General features: G+C 30.4%; 2 protein-coding genes across 2 annotated transcripts in view; both read left to right on the top strand.

The window, feature by feature from the left end:
- The first annotated feature begins 2,706 nt into the window (after positions 1 to 2,706).
- On the top strand, positions 2,707 to 6,194 carry LOC113392671 (dynein regulatory complex protein 9-like). The gene is made up of 7 exons (XM_026629211.2): positions 2,707 to 2,767; positions 3,087 to 3,171; positions 3,366 to 3,512; positions 3,587 to 3,692; positions 3,807 to 3,977; positions 5,045 to 5,176; positions 5,968 to 6,194. The coding sequence occupies exons 1-7, from the start codon at positions 2,707 to 2,709 to the stop codon at positions 6,169 to 6,171; spliced, it is 906 nt and encodes a 301-aa protein (XP_026484996.2). The 3' UTR covers positions 6,172 to 6,194.
- Positions 6,195 to 7,095: 901 nt separating this feature from the next.
- The window catches only part of LOC113392650 (uncharacterized), a 37,706-nt gene continuing 24,383 nt past the window's right edge, over positions 7,096 to 20,418 (top strand). The window contains exons 1-2 of the mRNA XM_026629180.2: positions 7,096 to 7,318; positions 12,971 to 13,181. Coding sequence (XP_026484965.2) covers positions 12,985 to 13,181 — 197 coding nt within the window. The 5' untranslated portion in view covers positions 7,096 to 7,318; positions 12,971 to 12,984. The remainder of the gene's footprint in view (positions 7,319 to 12,970; positions 13,182 to 20,418) is intronic.

Raw genomic sequence — 20,418 nt, 5'->3', positions numbered from 1 at the left:
TCTAAAGTAGATGATTAAAAGGGAAGTTATTTCGGTGGGTATTTTATTGAAGAAAATTCGTAAGTATTTGCCACCTCCAAATTCAAATGTTCATTTCTATTTCCACGGGTTAATTCCATACCGAAATTTTCTTTTTAGGTTTTCAACAAATACTGTTAATTACATTTCAAGTAACCTTGATTTTATTATTTGAATTTAGGATTTTATTTCTTATATAAATAGAATTAGCTCGAATACAAACTAGTTAGAATGTTTTCGGAGTATAATATAAACGCTTTCAAATGACATCAATTGCAATATTCCACATTTACGAGACGCATAAAATTACTTATTGTATTTTTTCCATTACATTCAAGCGTTTATCTTGTGGTTGGACTGGTAGGAGTGAGAACGGAAGTGACGTAAGGTGTCAGGATAGAGTCTGGGAATTTTACATCTAAGGCGTCTTTTAAACCGTTGAGCATTTGAGACTTGGTTGAAAAATATCTTTAAAGACGAAGCTTAATGTTTTTCAAGTTAAAAAGATTATTTTTGTTTTACCGTATTTGTAATCATGAAACGTTTTGACAAAAAACATTTCCCCAGACACCCTATTAAGGGGCTATAAAAGTGATCATCTCTTCTGATAATTACAGAATGTCCCTTAGAATGACAACGCCCAATGTGTGTATGCACAATCTTTAATCGGATTTCCTGCGTTGAGGTCCGTAACCGCATACGAGGTACTTATAACATTAACTCACATAGGCGTGTCATATAAAAATATTATAAATCTTTGTATTGCCAATATCATATGACAAAGCACAACTTAGTTATATATTTTTATGTAACAATAGTTACTAAACACTTATATCTGGACTGTTATAAATGTGATGATGATAATGTCGCGCTGCAAGACGATTATATGTTCAACGCATTCAACTCTTCGGGTATTAATAGGTAATTTAAAATTATATATTTTATTTAAATTAAGATAAAAAATTGTTAATTTTAGTTCATAAATGATAAATCCTCTCCTTTTGAGAAGATGATTTGTCGTACACTTCAAATGCAGGATTCACATGTGGCTGACTTTTATGAAGATTTACTCACGATGTTTTCGCTCATCGTCGAGTACGAGATGAAAATTAACGCAAATTAAACATATATAAAATCTAGTCGTTTTTGGCACGTGTTTGAATCCGCAGTCTCGGATTCACGTGTTCTAACAGCCATTCATCTTGGCAATATATAAGTAACTTAAATAGTATTATTATAAAATATGAAAGAAAAGTAGTTTTATATAGATTATGAATAAATAAAACGTCAAAACCAATATGAAAAAAATAATGTTCCTCGTGCGCGTTATAAAGTTAATACGATGGTAATGATACGGAAATTGCATTTCGCGACCACAAAATGTTTAATCAGTAAACTGTCACACAATGCTTCATCAAGTGAGGAAAAAAGCAATGTTTATATGCGTATATAGTAAAAGTAACTATTTTATTGGTAGATTAAAAATACATTTATCCTTGTCTTATTTGTAATAGGATAACAGGCAAAGGGGCAACTTTTAAAATTAAAAGTAAATACATATTTGAAAAATAAGCATTTAAAGAATACAATTTTTTTTTATTTATTTATTTATTATTAAGGACCGTCAGCAGTTACTTACGCATGTTATACATAAAAAAAACATATTTATACTTAATATAAAGTGAGCGACTCTTTAAGACGGCCACAACATGAATTTGTGGCCGTCTAGTTACGGTACAATATATAAGTATATTTATTTTACTAAAATAATTCTATTACACTAAATTTCGTGTTTATACTGTTTCCCGTTGAGCAGTTCCAACGTCTGGAAACAATCCTGAGCTTAAAAACAGGTCATGCTTAATATAAAATTGCATTGTTATCGGAAATGAACTGACATGTTAAATTTCAAGTCTGTAGGATAAAAGCAAGTGCTTCTAATTTAGCTTGTAAGATTTAATCTGAATCAAAAAACATTACGAGTTAAATAAAAGTTTGTAAAACAAAACATACTTTTACAAACCCCCTTTTAAAAGTCATAATTGAAGATTAAATTAAATTTAAAGTGAATACTGCTTCGAAATATAGACTATATCCAGAAGAATCAGCAACAGAACAATAGTTACTTTTTTCTAAAAAATAAATTACTAACTAAGTACTGTATAATTTAATTTAATTATTATATTTTGTGAATATTGATCCTGGATGACGTTCAGATGACGTTTAGATGTCTATGGTATTAAGATATAACATTTGTACGTCATTCACACGTACATTGATTGTTTATTGGCTCACTTAACATTCAAACCAGAGAACAGGAATACAAAGACTGTTGCTGTTTGGTAGAAATGTTGTGGTCGTGACTGATTGGATGATACTGACCCAAATGCAATCCCTACCAATATATATTGCTAAATCATTATACGTTAAGTTATAATTAGATTGTTTGAATGGCCACTTATATAAAATTATAAACAATATGCTCTTATAAAAAATATATTATTTTTGCTTTATTGCAACTAGGAGAAAATAAGATTGTAGGTATACGTAATTCGCCATTTTCATTTGAACGACAAAGAAAACATGATTAAATTGAATTCGTGATCTTAATGATAATACACGCTCTTGTAATACAGATAATCTTGGCTAATATTTTGATAAAGTTTTTCTTATAACAGAATAGCCATTATGGACGCATTATTATTCGCCATTGACTTAGAAGTCGTGTTGCTTCAAATGGGCATTTTAGGTAAGTCATATTTATTTTATATTTTCTTTACATATCAAAACGATATATTTTAAGCGCGCCCCTTCATGTTCAATTATTATCAGCGTGCAATAGCGTGAGTGAGTAACGCTCATGTATACAAGATGTCTTAGTGTGCGTGAATCGACTGTGAGTAAAGACAGCAAAAAAAGTACGAATTAGATTATATTTGTTAAGTTTATTGCATTAAAACATAATTAATTTAACGTAGAAAGCGCTCCTCCGTGAGTGAATAGATCTATAAATTTGTGTTGAATTCATTCTACCCCTGGCTCCATCTTTCGACATTATAAACTTTTAGAAAGGAGTGCTCAACGAAGATTTCCAGCTTGCGGGATTCGAAGTAAGAAACAAAAACAACTCTATGACAAACTTGTTAGAGATCGGTGAGTTCCACCAGTAATATGTAGATGGCGTTGTAGCGCAATCGCTATTACTAGATCAAACAAACATTCGTTAATACAAAAAAAATCAAGTATGATGGCTTTTAATAATTTCTAATTTAACATAAATAATATATTCTACCTTTCCTCTTTAGTATCACAATCACATGTCCTGCAGATATTTATTTTTATTTCAGTAAAATTGTAAAAGAAGTTTTTTTAAGAACTCTGGTTGAATTGGTCGAAGGTGGTGATTGGTATACGCTAAAACAAGCTGTGAATATGTTGGAAGCCACAGCCAATTCCGGCGCATCTCTCAAGGCTCAATATCAAAAGACAAAAACGTTGGTAAAGTATTTATTTGAAAAAAAAAACATCAAAAACTCGTTATTTAACCATGAACTATTTCTTTTTCAAGGACAATAGAAGATATCACGATGGAATTGCAAAGAAACATGCAGCAATGGTCACTTGATCTTCGTAATTGTGACATAAAAATAGCGTTTCTTCGTGATAATATAAAGGTAAACATAAAAAAATATATAATAATACTAAAAAATAGCATTAAAAACAATGTTATTTTTATTAGGTAAGTATATATTTATAGATTTTATGAATCGTGTTACTTTTATTTTCAGGATAGCGTCTTGAATACGCGCCTTCAATTTAACTATGTGGATAAATGGTCAAGCGCACGTGCTGAATCTGTGGAACTACAAACACAAACCAAGATCACACCAGCACCACGGCTTGAGTTTGAGGACTGCGTGCATGATGAACTGCTACGAGCTTATACTCTACAGATAAAGGTTATATCGTACACAAGGCTCAGACTTATCTTAATCCAGGGTGTAAGAGGTGTAAAAAAACTCGGCAGCAGATGATGGTCAAGTCTTGGACTATCGAGTCAAGTCGACTCGACAAGGTCTCTTAAAAGTATTTTCAAGAGACCTTGCAGAGAGAATGAGAGGTTCACCACGACAGTGCTTAGTCTTAGAATATCGTAATAGCTTTCGCTCAAACTTACTATTAAGTTTAAATGCTTTTGTTACACATAAAACTATTAACTGGGATTCTTGAAGTTTTATAAATGCTTTTCTTTAGGTAATCAATAGACGATAGAAGCAACTATGTAAGATAAAAATAATTAAACCAAGAGTTTTAGCAATCAGTTTTACTTACTTCCTAAAATAAAAAACGAAAAAAAAGCGATGATATTGAGCTATTGCGGAGGTTTTTAATATGCCGATAAAATGGGCGCCTTGTCAACGACGGACCTCACGTTAAGACAAGGCTGTCAATCTCGAGACCATACCTAGCATTATTAATTAGGTAATCTGACAATCGGAAGAAGACGACCAAGCATTAACAGTTAATAGAAATAATCTGTTGGCGATCCTAATGTTACTAAAAAATATTTTTTCATAATTTTTCACATTATCAGCTAAACTAATCATTAAAAAATAACATCATTAACATTAAAAATATTAGAAATAAATAAGCGATTACATATTATAGCGACTGCTTTTAGCATTAAATACTATATATAGACCCCCCGCAATAGCCGCGATGTAAAGTAACTGGAACTAACTGTATATAAATAAATGAACCCAACATGTCAGGCTGTAACTGTTGTATCTAAGTATGAATTACAGAAACAAACTATCTTTCATCTATATTACTTTATTTGAATAATTTAAGTATAAAATAGTTGTACAATACAAATTGATTACATGGTTGAAAGGACCGGACAATATACTTTTTTCTACCACACAGTAATTTTATTAATAATTATAAAGTTGTTTAGGAATTTCAGAATACATGTATGTTGCATCAACATCAATATATATATTGTTGTTTATTTTCTCCCTTTAAGGAACGGGAAGAGTTATTGGAATACTGGAAATCGCGGTACGCTAATGATACTGTCGATATAGAAAGTCGACTCACAGAACAGTGCGAAAAATTACGAGTCACAGTGAAACGCCGAGGAGAGTTAGAGTCTTTGGTAATTCTAAATAATATTATAAATTAAATTTTACCTTATATACATTATCAGGGGTATAGAAAGAACATGGAGTACCGAACATCTGATCCTTCACGTATACTTGCTTAACTTATATTTTTTGCATTATCTTTGCCAACTCAAATTTCATTATTTTAAAAGTATACAATTAATAACATTTGCGCGACCAATCTAGAGCATAGACTTCTTAGCTAAATTGCAAATTGTTCTCGCTCAATCAATTATTATATAAGTAGCTTTCAATCATGATTAAGGATGGATTATTATTATTTATGTGAAAACATGTGGTTACTATCTACCAATAATTATTTTGTACATTTTTATGTTATGTTCCAGTAAAAACTGATCATTTATTTAATGATAATATTATATATATACGGATATATTGCAAATATGAATATATATATATATATACTGTTATTGGCTTTTCATATCTGATATCAAAAAAATTGATGCCATCTTGATTAATATTTAAAAAAAAATTATCCCTTAAAATGAATCAGTTATCTGTAATAGGATAGAGAGGAGAGAATAGATTAGATTTCTATTCACAGATAAAAAATATACAAAAAGTAATTTTAATTGACGATTTGGTATTGGCTATGTCCAGGTCCTAATGGTCTACAACAAGCCAAAAGACTTACTGAGCAGTTTAGAATATATATTTTTTATACCAATTTTAACATTTATATGTATATTTCTGTTTGACTCTTATAATAAATACATTCTAACTGTTAATTAATTATAATATTAAATACTTCTATGTTCTGCAGTACAAATTACACGAGGGCGAGATGCGTGCATGGCTGACTTTCAAAAAAGAGCGCGCAGCCAGACTTGCCCGTGAAGACCGCTTGCGCCGAGCCGCTACGCGCGTTCAAGCGTGGTGGCGAGGCGTCATGGTGCGCCGCGCGATAGGAACGTTCCGTTACTTACGGAACGTAAAAAAAAACATGCCTAAAAGTAAAAAGAAATAATGTCTTGATAATTATAAAACAATATTCGATTCCATTTTCCCATTATAATAGGTTTGGTATATATGTATATAATATACAAATATTTTTCTCTTTTATATACTCTAGAATAAAATTTAAGATACAAGTATGCAGGGCTGGATTTGGGGAAGGTATATAGGGGCCCTTACCCTGCGGCCTCTTCAATATGGTCAATGTTTGAATATGACTTCTAGGACAGTAAATCCTTTTAATCCGACCCTACAAGTGAGCAAAAAGTTATGTAATGTAATAAAATATTAGCCAGTATGTTGATTTTCATTCAAATAAACCTTTTACCTGTCATATTTCATATATATGTTAAGAGGTAAAATAGTAGGTTTTATACAATAATTATGATTCATTATTCGATAGCAGATTTAACTGGTCCTAAAATTAATTGCATATGACTGACAAGGTTAAACAAAATTAATAGGTAAAAAAAATCGGATTACCAAACGTTATTAATTTGATCCGATTACGTTATAAAATGTCATAAATTCACAGCGCAAACATAATTATAATATAATATATAATAAAATAGCATAATTATAATGTATTTAATGTTATTAATTAAAGATTTATTAAAACCATTATCGAATTAATATTACGTTACGGTATTTTCAAGATTTGCCCATTTGTTTGCCTTTTTTCTGCGATTAGAAATTACTCAAAAAATGTATAAACAATTATACCGTTTCATCAGTGTTTTTAAATATAATATATTTTACTAGTATAAAAAATGTAAACATATTTTAAACTAGTCGGTCATTGTAAAACGGAACGCCCGAAGCTTTTTTTTTTTAATGTTCAGACTGTCAGTGTCAACTAAAGCATGGCTGTCGGAGAGTTGTCAACTTCATACAACACTGACACATGACAATTCAGTTACGTTTTCACTTCGAAACCTGACATGTCGTTAATATTGTAACGAATATTTTTCTTATTATTATATTTCGATTTGTTTATTTATTACAGAAACTTAAATAATATACTTAAATCTAGTTTAGGAACTTTATAATATAAACTCTTACTCAAAAATGTGTAGTGACTAAACCGTGCCATTGTAGTTTGAAATAAGTTTTTGCAGTTACATTTCTGGGAAATTTGGATTTTATCATCTTTGGTTTTGGTGAGTAACGTTTTTTACTTGGAATGGTTCTTTTTCAGCAATTTTATCTACTAAGAAATACAATTTAATGCTTTTTAATAATCTAAAATGTATTTAATTATAACTTATTATTTAATAAAAACCCAAATCATTGTTATATGTAAATTACTATAAATTTGCTGTTGATGTGGGATTACAACATATTTTTAAATGTTTCATTTGGTGACATGTTTTCACTTCTAGAATTAAGTAACGATTTAAACAAACAAATGCTATATTAAATATAATATCAAAAATATTGTTTAAAAAAAACACTATTCAATAATATTTATAGTATAAGCATATTTTATTTTAAAATTAGTTATTATGTTTATTGCTAAATCGAAATCAAACTCTAAACTTAAAAGTAAATTTTGTTCCTGTTTCTTGGGACAATAAAATTATCAAAATGATTACTGAATAAGCTTAGCTCAAAATTGGTAAGTCTTTGAATAAAAACTTCATGTAAATTAAATGTGCTAAATTTATAATTCATTGATTTGATAAAAAAAAATCTTTTCAAACTAATGCAACAATTGAATGTATTTAAATTAACAAACAATATTTATTAAAGAATCATATAATTGTTATTAAAATCATTACTAAGTTTTCAAAAGCTTTCTATTTAAAAATAATCACATTTGAATCGTTAATAGTGCAATGGTTTAAGGGTTGTCTAGCAACGTAAAAAGTCGCAGGATTGAACCTATCATAAGTTTTTATAAATTTTTAATTTTTTTATTATATTTATTTTAATAAATGTTTGATATAAATCTTCAATTAACATTAATCTTTATTTATATACTTCACCTTTATGATTATGAGTACTGCAAGTCAATGTTTTTTAAATATGAAGAAAAATAATGTTTTCATTAGCATATTATATAGGTTTTTAATTTTTTTTTATTTATATATGTAGGTATACTGGTTAATAGGGCATCAGATGGCATGGTTGTCACCACAGCCCATAGACAGTGATATAATTAAATCCTTACATCACCAAAGCACACCTTGGGAATTAAGATATTATGTCCCTTGTGCTATAACACTGGCTGACTCACCCTTCAAATAATAACTCAATAATACTAAGTATTGCAGTTTAGCAGTTGCATATATGATGAGTAGGTGGTCTAGGTGGACTTGCACGAAGCCCTACTGCCAAACTTATGATTCTTTTTTTAAGTTTTGTCCTCAAATTTTAAAGTAATGGCAACTGTTTACTAGGTCAATTTTTCTTTAGAATTTATTATTGTGAATCAATTAAATATAAATAAATCGTGCTGTGTAAAACAATTGTTTTCATAATAACTTTTGTATAATCTTAGTAATAAATTAATATATAAATAATTAGTTTATATATATTACAAAGGCAGGATTGCATAGTATTTTTAATAGCTAGCGTATATCGCTACAGATCCTAAGCTCGAAAATTTTGAGTTTATTAAAGAGTTATTAGTAACAGCACGGAGATGCCCACAGTTTTCAAGTTGCTATCTTTGTTTGATACAACTGTTTGTGTTGGATTATTATTCCATCGAACTATCATATTAAGGGAATACAGAGTAGAACTGTGTGTTTCCACATAGTTGAACATTATAATATCTCTTGGGTATATCCTTTGCCCTTGCGAAAATATGCCGTGGTTGAAATTTATCGAAACAATATTATCATAGGTCCAATTATTATATAAAATTAAATAGCTGTTATGATATAAATAAAATATATATAGTACTAGTTGTCGCCCGCGGCTACGGTCATATTTTAGGGTTTAGTCGTCAGGTGTTACGTATAAAAAATTAAAAAGCCTTCCTTGGGAGTTCAAGCTTCCTTCATACCGTATTTCAACAAATTCGTTTAATTGTTTAAAAGAAATCAATACACAGACAGACAAATAGAGTTACTTTTGCATTTGTAATATTAAAATTGATTAAAGACAGTGGCATTCAGCTATCAGAAAAAACAACAAGACTGTATTTTTGTTAGTATTTGCTTTTAGTTCTTACTTGTTAAACAGTTGAAAGAAATTCTTACAACCTTTTTATTGCATAGGTACCATGATTAAATCAATATTCATAATATTATCTCCTGTTTTGCTTAAATTATCCATTAAATACTGATGTAATTGATAATAAATATTTATATATAATTTTAAATTGTATATCGTAGCTGAGTAAGTTATTTCCCAGAATAGCTTTAATTACACCTAAATAAAATATGTAGAATTGTATTCTGTATTTATTAAATAAAAAAAAAATCTTACACAAGTCATATATGTAACTTAACAAACGAGTCTAAGTCGATCTACCTTATTGCGTATATAGAGAAACTAGTGAGATTTTTTTGCTATACCTTTCCGTTCCGTGGTATACGGCGGCGACAGTGCGCAGTAATTAGTACGTTAATCGCCCTAGCGCAGCACACTTGATGCAACTGCTTTTCCGAGAAGGCGAGCAGCAGAGCTTGCGGAGAGGGGCGGCAAATTGCCCTCAGATATGTGTGCCGTTTGTCGGTAATTGCAAAAATCACTCGTCTCGTCGCAACGAACGAGCTTTTGTTTCTTGTCGTGTATCGCATGAGTCGATAGACGTCCGCTGACACTATTGTTTGCTTTGAAAATCTTCTAAATGTTCTAGAGATTTTGATTAAATAAGACTTCTAGATTAGTTGCCTTGGGTACTTAATTTTACTTGTGTAGTTAAAGTTGTTAAGTAAAAGAAATAATTTTATGATAGTTTAACTAATCAGCCTCTATACAGCATTTAAAAAGTATTTAAAGCCGTAGAAGATTAAATGTTTAACGATGAAACTGTCTCGTCCTGTTTTTTATTCACTGTAACCTGACAGGCAAATGTTTTAATGAGTCACAATGAAAAAATGGTCACTTCTTTTAATTAAATGAAAATGTCAATGTAAGAAATTGTTAGGTATTTACGTAGCTACTTACTAAACTATTGTTATTTTTTTAGGATTCAATATATATTTTTAATTAGGATATAAGACCTTTGTGCTATATTTGCACTAAGTTTTTGTTACCCAATCTTAAAAATAATGTAACATTAGTAATAAAAATACTAAGTATAAGGTGTTCTAAAAAATCTAACTCGCCCGCAGCTTAAGTATGAATCGAAAAAACTACGTAATTCATCCATTATGAATGATAAATATTTTTTATGAAGTCCAGAAAAGGGGTTATACTTATTCATTTTTATGCATATCTCTGGTCTTAGAAGAAATATTGTACGTGTTCGCCATTGATGGCATTTATAATGTACCTACCTATGAATAAAAGTAATATCAGACGTTGTTCAATTTTTTAATACTAAGTTTGAAATCAACAGTACTATAATAATACACATTTAGTTTTACTTACTGTTGTAAGAACGAACTTATCCTAGTAAAATAAGTACCCAATAATTAAACATCATTTTCAGTAACAGAATCAAGACTCGACCCATTTATTTTCAATTCTTAAGTCAGTTTAAATATATTTTAAAATATTAAAATGCGATCTCTGACTGAAATACTAAATATCATATTACAAATCAAATGTATAATATTCAAGTAAACTAGAGTAAAACGTTATCGAATCGTACATACTTTAACTCTACCACCATTTCGGAAAACAGCTTCAACCTAAAAAAAACGGCAAGAAACTCATGTAGTTTAGTTTTTAATTTAATGAAACGTATTCGTAAATTAGTTATACTTATATCCACTACATTACCAATGTTACAAGTTATTATATTTAAAATAAATTTGTATACTCTTTGTAATGGATATTATCAAGCAGATACAATTTCCTAAAATCTTGTATATAGATAAAGTTTTGCTTTTATCTAACTATATAAATTTCATAAGCGTCATTCCAGAAAAAACACAATTTTTCCCAAACAAAAGTTACCTTTTTTATAATTAATTATTACTATTATTATACTGTATATACATATACAAGCAAATCTCGGTTCCTACCAAGTACTATGACTATCATATAGCAAAAATTATAGGCTAGAAATGTCATCCAAATAAATATATATCTATATAACAAAACATCAGGCGTGTCGATTCAGCGCGGTCACTTAAGTTGAAGTTGTTTACGTAACTTCTAATGCATTATGCTATTAACTTGAAATTCGAAACCTATTATTCCGAGAGGATTATTAACCGAATGGAGTGGCTGTCAGTAAAAAAATAATTAATTCTAATTTATTGGAATTCTAATATATAGGGCTGGCAAGTATAAAAACAGAACTTCAGATACACACATTAGTCTTTCTTGGAAAACACCTATTCACTTGCGAAACTACAACATTCCTGGAATTGTAGTCATTCGGTTACTACACTAGGTATTTTGTCCTGGCATCTAGGTTATTATATCCTGTACATTTACGCCTTTTGAAGAAGTTTTTACCTTTAATTTTTTGTGTGCGCAACTTCACTGACGAGTCTTGCGAGCTATGTAAGTCGGCACTCGTTTCTCAAGATAAGTTTTTAAGTTAAACAAAAATTCTAGAAGTACTCGTTTTCATTTCAATATATTGTCGTTTATTTAAAATACAATCAAAATTATTTTAATTTACTTTGCAAAAAACTTTTTTGCACGCCCATTAAACAACCATGTTTAAAATAATTGTTTTTTTTTTTAAATCGTATATGGGATTATTTATTATTAAAGGCATTTAAGTTTAAATTTTACGTATTAACCCAGAATGTACTTTAAGCCTTCTTTTTTAACAAACCTATATAAACAATTTATTAGCCATGAGTTAAATGTTATTTGTATTTCTCAATCAACATACTAGTAAAAAGTAATAGGTTCATAATTTACTTCTATCTTTTACTTTTATCGTGAATTTTATTCTAAAAGATATAGTAACTTTTTAATTGAGATATTATTTTGGAAATAACGACAAAATAAACATTTACAAATAATACAAAACTAATAGTTAAAAAATCTAAATACATTTAATTTAACTAAATTTGCGTGCACTTTTAAATCGTAATTTTACAAGATTATATTAAATGTAAAGTAACCATTAGGTAGGATTATATCGAGACGAACCGGCAAGAAACTATATAGGTAGTTACTTTTTCGAATAATTATTAAAATAATAGAAGTTACTGAAGGACAATGAAATTCGTTTATCTTGCCTGAAAATCATCACAAACTCTGACATAACTCGACTCGATGCATTGAATAATATTATAACTTTTTTTCATAAATTTAAATTTATAATATGTAATATGATTTATAATATGAGTTACGACTAAACATCTAATTGTCCAAATAATTCTTAATCTTCTACTTTTATTATTCTTATCATAATCCTCAGCTTTTCCATAAAATCGATACAATTGATTATTTTCGCTTCTAAAACCGGTTCGAACTTTCCAAGCAGGAGTAAAACAATTAGCTATTGTTAATTCTGTGTAAAGGTGATTGTCCGTTGACGACGCTTTAACATCCGTGATTTATTATGTTCATTCATTATCTTTGACAATGAATTACAATAATCTAACGAAATATATAAAAATCTCGCTTTAACATGCCTACGATATTTCATTCTAATCAATATCATTCATTCATCGATCGTTCATTCATAAATTTTTAATATTGTATCGTTTCTTTTTTCACAGGATGTAAATCCATCATGTGGCTTATATTGATGCTGGGTGTGGTGGCGAGCGCGTCAAGAGTGCTTGCCGCCGGGTACTGTTCCACAAACACATTCCCAACGAACACATCCTCGATGCACTTCAGCAAGGAACCGATCCCATACGAATACGGTTTCCAGGACAAGTTCAAGAGCATTCACTGCTGCGTGAAACGATACAGGAGCATCGAGTGGTGAGTGGCAATTCTTTTAATTATGTAATAAAATTTCACTCACGACTATAAAATTGCTCTGTCAAATATTTTCGATGGACAATACACAGGTGTCGATCGACGAACATTAAAACTCTTGGAATTTTTATCCATTGTGTTCGCGAATAAAATTATAATCGCCTTTAGTGCGTCAATGTTGGGTGCCATGGGAGTCTACGATTATTCAAATGTCCTCAAGTACTGTCTGAGCGAACACTGTCTGATAATAATAAGCGAATTCTTGTAATACCGTCTAACATATTAGTCAGTACGTATTGTCGTAAAAAAATCACAATACAATATATTTTTAAATCGTTATAGGTCGTATTTAAATAACTTAACTTTTTTATAAATGGACTGCATTTGAAGTGCCTTCGTTCCATTTCCGAGGTACAATGAAAAAAATATATTTCCTTCTATTATTTCTTTCAATTATTATCGGACTTCGTAGAATCGTATGCTAGCGGCGTTTTATTCGCTTCTTTAATATCGGTACGTAATTGTTTTCCTGGGCCGCTCCTTCGAATAGCTCGTATGTATTTACAACCAGTTTTCACATAGCAATTACATTGATTGTGTATATACGTATGATATAATTATTATACCGGGTCAGTTTATTACCTATATTAGCATAACTTATTTTCTCATACTTCCACGATTCGATCACAACTATGTACTATACATATATAAGTATATTTATAATGCCACCTATAATGTATAGTTTTTAGTATTCAATACCTAACCGCTTACTTTCGGCCCTGACTGTAGATCCTGAAAAACGCATTGATTTTATGTTATTAGTAGTAAGAAATACGTGATTGTAAATGACACGGAACTAAAATTTCTATCTATAGGCTGTGAACAATCGCGTTCATAGCGCTAGCGGTCAGCGTTGGTTATAATAAAACATTACTTGATTGCACCTGCGCAAAAACAACTGAGCTTCTCAGAAGTGCTGATTGCTGCTTCACTCGACATCACTCGATTCGCCCACGCCTACTTCTACGTAACGTGTTCCATCTGTGACAATAATGTGTACTTTACTCATAAATGAAACAAGATGATATTATAGCTTCATAGCGGATACTAAAGCGAATTGAAAGGGATGATTTCTTGATATCCCTCCTCGTGTCAATTTAGTTCTTGATATATAGTTGTACAAATATCACTAGATTCTTAGTAACACGTAGTAGTATCAAAATGCGAATAGATTTTGCACACTCATTAGCAAAATTATATTAATACAACCTAGTATCCTACAACTAAACCTTCTAATATTTTCGCGTAATATGAATCAAATTAAAATAATGTTTAAAAGGTTTTTTTTTTTAAATCAAACTTATGTCCGGTTATTCAAGAAACGATTTGATTTGTTTACGGATGCTAGAAATGGCTACGACCGACCGAGGTTAGACGTCGAAAGTACATGACGTAAAAACTTTTAGGATATACTTTAACGGCGAGTTAGTCGTAAGTCAGAAACGAAAACAGGCATTAAAAAGCAATCACATTATAATTGTCGATTTTAATCGTAGAACATTGTTTAGTCAACGTGTTAGAAAAGAGATAACGATCAAGGAGTTTATCTAACAATAAGCAGTAGGTTAATAATAAGTATTGTTCAAATGTGTTTAATTGATTCGCGTGACTCACAACATTTCTGATATGAAACACTAGGCCGGCGGGCCAATGGATTATGTCATTATCCACTTGTTTTAACTTGTTAAATTGCAATGTATAAAATCATCATCATAGATAGACAGTTCTAAGAAGTACACGCTGCTTGTGACACGAGAGGTTGTTTTTTTCCTTCGATTCGGTTCCGGGGTCGTGAACATTCAATACGAATGCTGCTAAAAATAACTCTATGATTTAATATCTGGGTGAATTTTATAATTTATACATTATTTATAAAATTTCTGAATAAACTCTTGTAAAGGATTTGTATTAAAATGTGCTACATAAGAAGCTGACGCAATCTATTTCTTAAAACTGTAATTATATTACTAGTTGGATCGGTTTTCCTTTTAATACGAGTTCTCTTTATTTTATACAATAAATAAAACATTAATTTGATAACAGAAAAATGTTGGCAATTTAAAGTAAACATGCTTATTCGGATTGAATTTTAGACACCGAGGCTTAAGTAATTTAAAACTTTAAGATAAAAATGTCGATGAAGAAATTAAACATTTCAAAAAGGCTATCCCGTGTATCGCTCTACGTATCGACATACGTCATTATTAACACAAGTATATTATATGTATTGTTGACACGCTTACGAATGTGTTAGTTTATTTACCGGCAGCAATTCTAAGAAAATGCGGTAACGACTCGTTGGTGTCTTTTTTTAATCAAATCGTTCTTAATATAATCCGTCAAAAATATTACATAGTTTTTTATTACCGTTCAATGTTAAAATCGTGACACCTGGTTTATCTTGAACTTGAGAAAAATCATTATGATACATTAAATATTACTTCATACATATTAATATCTCAAGGAAATTATTCTTTGAATATATATGTAAGTAATTATTTTCATATTAAAATTAATTATTCATAATCATAATACATTCATAGATAGTAATTAAGATTCCTCAATTTATCGACCGAAAATCTAACCAGCGTGTGTGTGATGACCCATGGAGAATCGAGAAAATCGTCTCTAGTCCTCATAAATCTAAAGGCTGCGTCCGCGCCGACGGACGAGTTGTTCGTCTCCTCGGGAACTAATTTTATTATCCCACTTTTACTTTCACCGGTACTCTTATCTGCTTCAAACATATCTAGTTTTTACTTGTACTTTCATAAACATCGCATATCATTATCGTGTGACACAATTTTCGACACGTGATCAATATTCGATACTTTTCCGTGTCTTCGTTTTTAAGTTTTATTAGAGCTACTGCGAATCATGACGCTATCGTGATTCGTGTTCGCACATGTTAGAATTCAAAACACTTTTTTGTGCTAACTTATCAAATTCTAATCTATCGACGTGACTTTTTTGTATGTCGTCAAGCTAAATCCGCTCGCTGAATTTCCAATAAGTACGAAACTCGTTTAACGAGTACCGTAAACCGTTGTGTCGTTATGGTTGACAAAAGGGCTCGGTGAGTACCTGGTCGGTCGCAGCCCGTATCTGCGAAGGTATCGCACGTCGCAAACCTGTATTGTGGCGGTTCCCGGAAGGCTCTTTGTTGCGCACCGCGACCCGTTCCCCCCCTCGTCTCGCCCCTACGGCTTGCATCGCCCGCGCAGCCTGCTTCGTGCATCTAGTGTGCATTCTATGAGATTTGCTTGTCCTTTTATTACATCCTCGCAGTAGTGATTGTCACAGTTAGTTTCTTTTATCTATTTGTGCAAAGGACTGTATTTTTTTCTATTTAAATATGAAACCTAATATTTAAGCGTTATTATTGTAATTTGTGAAACAATATTACACAATGAATAACTCAGTTGTTTACTTTATTGTAAGTTCGTTTAGTTATTTACCTACGTCCTGTACAAAAATGTCTAGTTCCAATTGTTGGTTGACGTAGAAAAATGTTGCCACGCTTAACCGTATAAATTAATAAAATTAAGTACCTATCTATTCTTTGTTTATTTTACTTTTAACCTTCCCGCTAATCTCTGATGTGTCAATAAAGGTGTTCCCAGTGGTCGTTTTAAATTCAATACAACTAATGAAGTGGCCATAAAATATACAAAACATCTAAAGGCGTCCCACTGTTTCCTCACACGAAAAAAAAAAGCGAAGCTTGTCTTGACATGTTAAAACGACTCGATTTGTTGAACCGATTATTTGGGCTTTAAAAGCCGCCGCCCGTACAGGTAGGGTCGCATTGTTTCACAAATTCGTTAGTCGTCCTTTGAATGTAAGAGTCCATCATATTTGACATGATACGTTTAACCGGGTGTTAATAATTTATATTTTATACGCTTTATTGTATCTAGAATTTTAAACACGGATCTTCATTATGTATTTATAGCAAATACGAATATAAATTTACACGAATAAATATTTTTCTTATAAAATCTTTTCAATTTAAAGATTAAATTCTCTATGGAATACTAGTCTAGTCAGTAATTGGTTTTTTTAAGGATAATATGGTTTTAAAACGAAATCTCAGTCAGTAGTAAGCTAACCTGGGAAACAGTCTAATAATAAACGGAAACCGTTGTTGAAATATCCTTTCTGAGTGACTTTAATGAATGATTGTGAAAATACTGAGTATTTTCGGTATAACTGCAACAGTTGGCGTTAATTAGCTAGAAAAAAACTTGACACGTTTTATTTCTATAGTTTGTCGATAATTGCCTGGCGCAGTTGAAATGGTCCCTGCGTCAAAGGCGTGAATTTGATTAACGTGATGGATTTAACCAACTTAAGATACGATAGATCCGTTTGTGTTTACGACACTATTTCAGAATTTACACGAACGATTTTTATAATTGTCTGACTGAAATGATCAAAACATTTATGAAGAAGTACAAATTATGAATAAAAATTAAAGAGCCAATTACAGTACTTTTCGGTTTTCGTGTATTCAATCAAAGAAACTAGGGACATTTTGAGGAGCTCTGAACGCCTTTTTTTAATTTTTTCGCATATTACTCATTCTTCTAGTAACTAAATATAACTAAGCTTCGTATTTATTGATACATATGAACTAACGTATCAGTCATGAAATAATGTAGTTATACATTATCAAAGTGTAAAATAGCGGCCGAAAGCTCCAGAGGACCTTCGAGTTCGTATTAAATATTGTTATGAATAGCAGAGATCGGGCCCATTAAACACGAACAGTTGCAGTGTTCACAATGGTCCTTTTTATTTATCTCTTGTATGATCTTTGACAGTTCACTGTTCTCGCATCCACTTCCACTCTCGAAATACAATAGCATTGTTAGGATTTTTTTTATTGACTTCAGAAGTAACTGGGGGACAAAAGGTTCAGTGTGAATAATACTTAATTATAAAGGTATTATTGATTTTTGTACCGAGTCAAGAAAGGCACGCCTATTGACAAAATAAATATTGGCTTACTCGATTTATAAAAGATACGGTTGTTGGTACATAAATTATTTTATAAACATTAAATTTAAAGAGATAAAACTTTTTAGTTCTTTTTTTTAATAATTGGTGTTATTCTGTATTTCTTTTATGACTTTTGCATTTTGTGGTTGTTATTATTAACGACAATACGGCACATAATCGCGGGCTATGTAATGAAAGGTAATTTAAAAATTGATCATATTATGTGTATAATATATTATACATATTTGGAATATATTTTATTCTCGTGTCAAAAATTTTGAAATGAATGATATCAATTCAGAAAGAAAAGATTAAGATGGTCATTGCACTCACTGGCAACGAATATTAGTCATTGCAAATTCTTGATAAATGTTTTTTAATATTCCTTTTCGTATCGTATTTCACACATTTCAGCATTCATAGTCGAATAAATTTAATATAAAAAGTGAATGCCACTAGGAATTATCGGCTCGGTAAATAGTTTTCACATGTTGTCAATACAAAGCAGTGCATCAAAAAAAAAAAATTGTAAATAACAAACAACATTTTGCAATATCTAGTATATATTTTTTTAATAATTTCAATGTTATACCTATGGTCTGACATTTTAAATCATTCCGAAATTAAATCGTTACGCAAAGTATAAATTAGTTTAAACTGAACTATCTACGTAAAAATTAAAAAATATATATATTGAGCCTTATTTTAAAAATGTATAATTCGAATGGTCTTGACCTAGCTTAACATTAAATTAAGAACTGTAACACATACTTCGAAGTATATACGAGTATATAAGTTATAGTTTAGCCAATTAATACATTTAAATACCACGTTTAAAACACTGATAAATTAAGCGTATTCCTCGATAACAGATTATGAAGACGATAAAAAAGTGGAGTTAGCGTTCGTTGATTTTATGCAGGATAAATAATAATTCAATTGTATTCAATTTACATACCCAGGTAATTTAAACGCCGTTAGAGAGTGACGACTGAATTGCTTTCTCGTTCTTCACGCTAGGTTAAAATACAAACCAGTGATAAATTAGAAATGATGATTAAAAAGTACTATAAAGAGTCTCATTGAAAAGAGGTTTTATTTAGAATTTTATGTATAGTATTTACAGTAATTGCACCTATTGCTTATGAATTTATGAAGTTGATTCAGTTCCGTATTATTTTTTAAATTGCTGGAGGCTGTTCTATTCAAAATTCTCAGACGCTCGTTGAATACCCAATAAATTGGCTCTCACAACCGTCTAGTCGTCTACCTGCCCAGTGAATACCATACTGCAATATACTTATATGATTTCTATCTATTTAAAATATACAAACTTTGCATCGTTTTTTATTGAGAAACTATTATATCTAATTAATTAAATACCTATATACTAACGAAAGGTTTTAATACTTTTAATTTAAAATAAATTAATTAATAACATATCATTAAGTCAAAAAAAAAAAAAACTAATTATATTAATACAAAATATAAATGTTAAGTACACGAAATATCAAGTTTCTATTTCGAACAATGGAAGCAAAGGGAAAATGTTTGATGTGATTGTAGTTTTCTTGTCTCTTTTAAAAGTCGAACTATACACGTATTGTTTACACGCGTTTAAATGAAAGCTAATGAGCGGTAATGATTTCAAACGGAAATGTCAGTTTGCCGAGATCGGATACCCCGCAGCCTCCGCCCGCGATAGTTCACACGATCCCTTTTGCTTCTAGTGTACACTTCTCTTCTATACAAATATCGAACCACAGTGATGTTGACTCGTCGGGGGCGTGTATTTGACTGCTCCGAATATTATAGTTTCAATATTATATACTAGACAGTTATATAGTTAAGAATCCTAAATTATCATAACATAGTATCACATAATCCTATATCAAAATTTTTTGAATGAAACAACATACCACTGAAATATAATGGGAATATACATATAAGTGGTAGGCAGGTAAAATGTGCATAGTAAATACCATAATAACTTGCTCCAAGTTACTTTTATTTTATTAAAAGTAATCAGGTATATATATTTTAAAAATAAGAAATATGAGGCATTTCTTAAATATGCTTATACGAATACTGGACACTATTATGTTGGTCATTTAAAATAAATAAAAAAATATTTTTCTTTGTTATTGTTCGACATCATTAATGATGCGAATCTTTC

Source organism: Vanessa tameamea, chromosome 5 (assembly GCF_037043105.1).
Source record: "Vanessa tameamea isolate UH-Manoa-2023 chromosome 5, ilVanTame1 primary haplotype, whole genome shotgun sequence".
NCBI lineage: Eukaryota > Metazoa > Arthropoda > Insecta > Lepidoptera > Nymphalidae > Vanessa > Vanessa tameamea.
Note: the sequence above shows the minus strand (reverse complement) of the source record. Positions and strands in the feature narration are given on the sequence as shown.

What these genes read in the sequence shown, in the direction of transcription:
- LOC113392671 (XM_026629211.2), top strand. Translation starts at nt 2,707, where the DNA reads ATGGACGCATTATTATTCGCCATTGACTTAGAAGTCGTGTTGCTTCAA. An exon ending in CTTATACTCTACAGATAAAG is followed by an intron (nt 3,978 to 5,044) that starts GTTATATCGTAC and finishes TCTCCCTTTAAG; the next exon opens with GAACGGGAAGAGTTATTGGA. An exon ending in GAGGAGAGTTAGAGTCTTTG is followed by an intron (nt 5,177 to 5,967) that starts GTAATTCTAAAT and finishes TATGTTCTGCAG; the next exon opens with TACAAATTACACGAGGGCGA.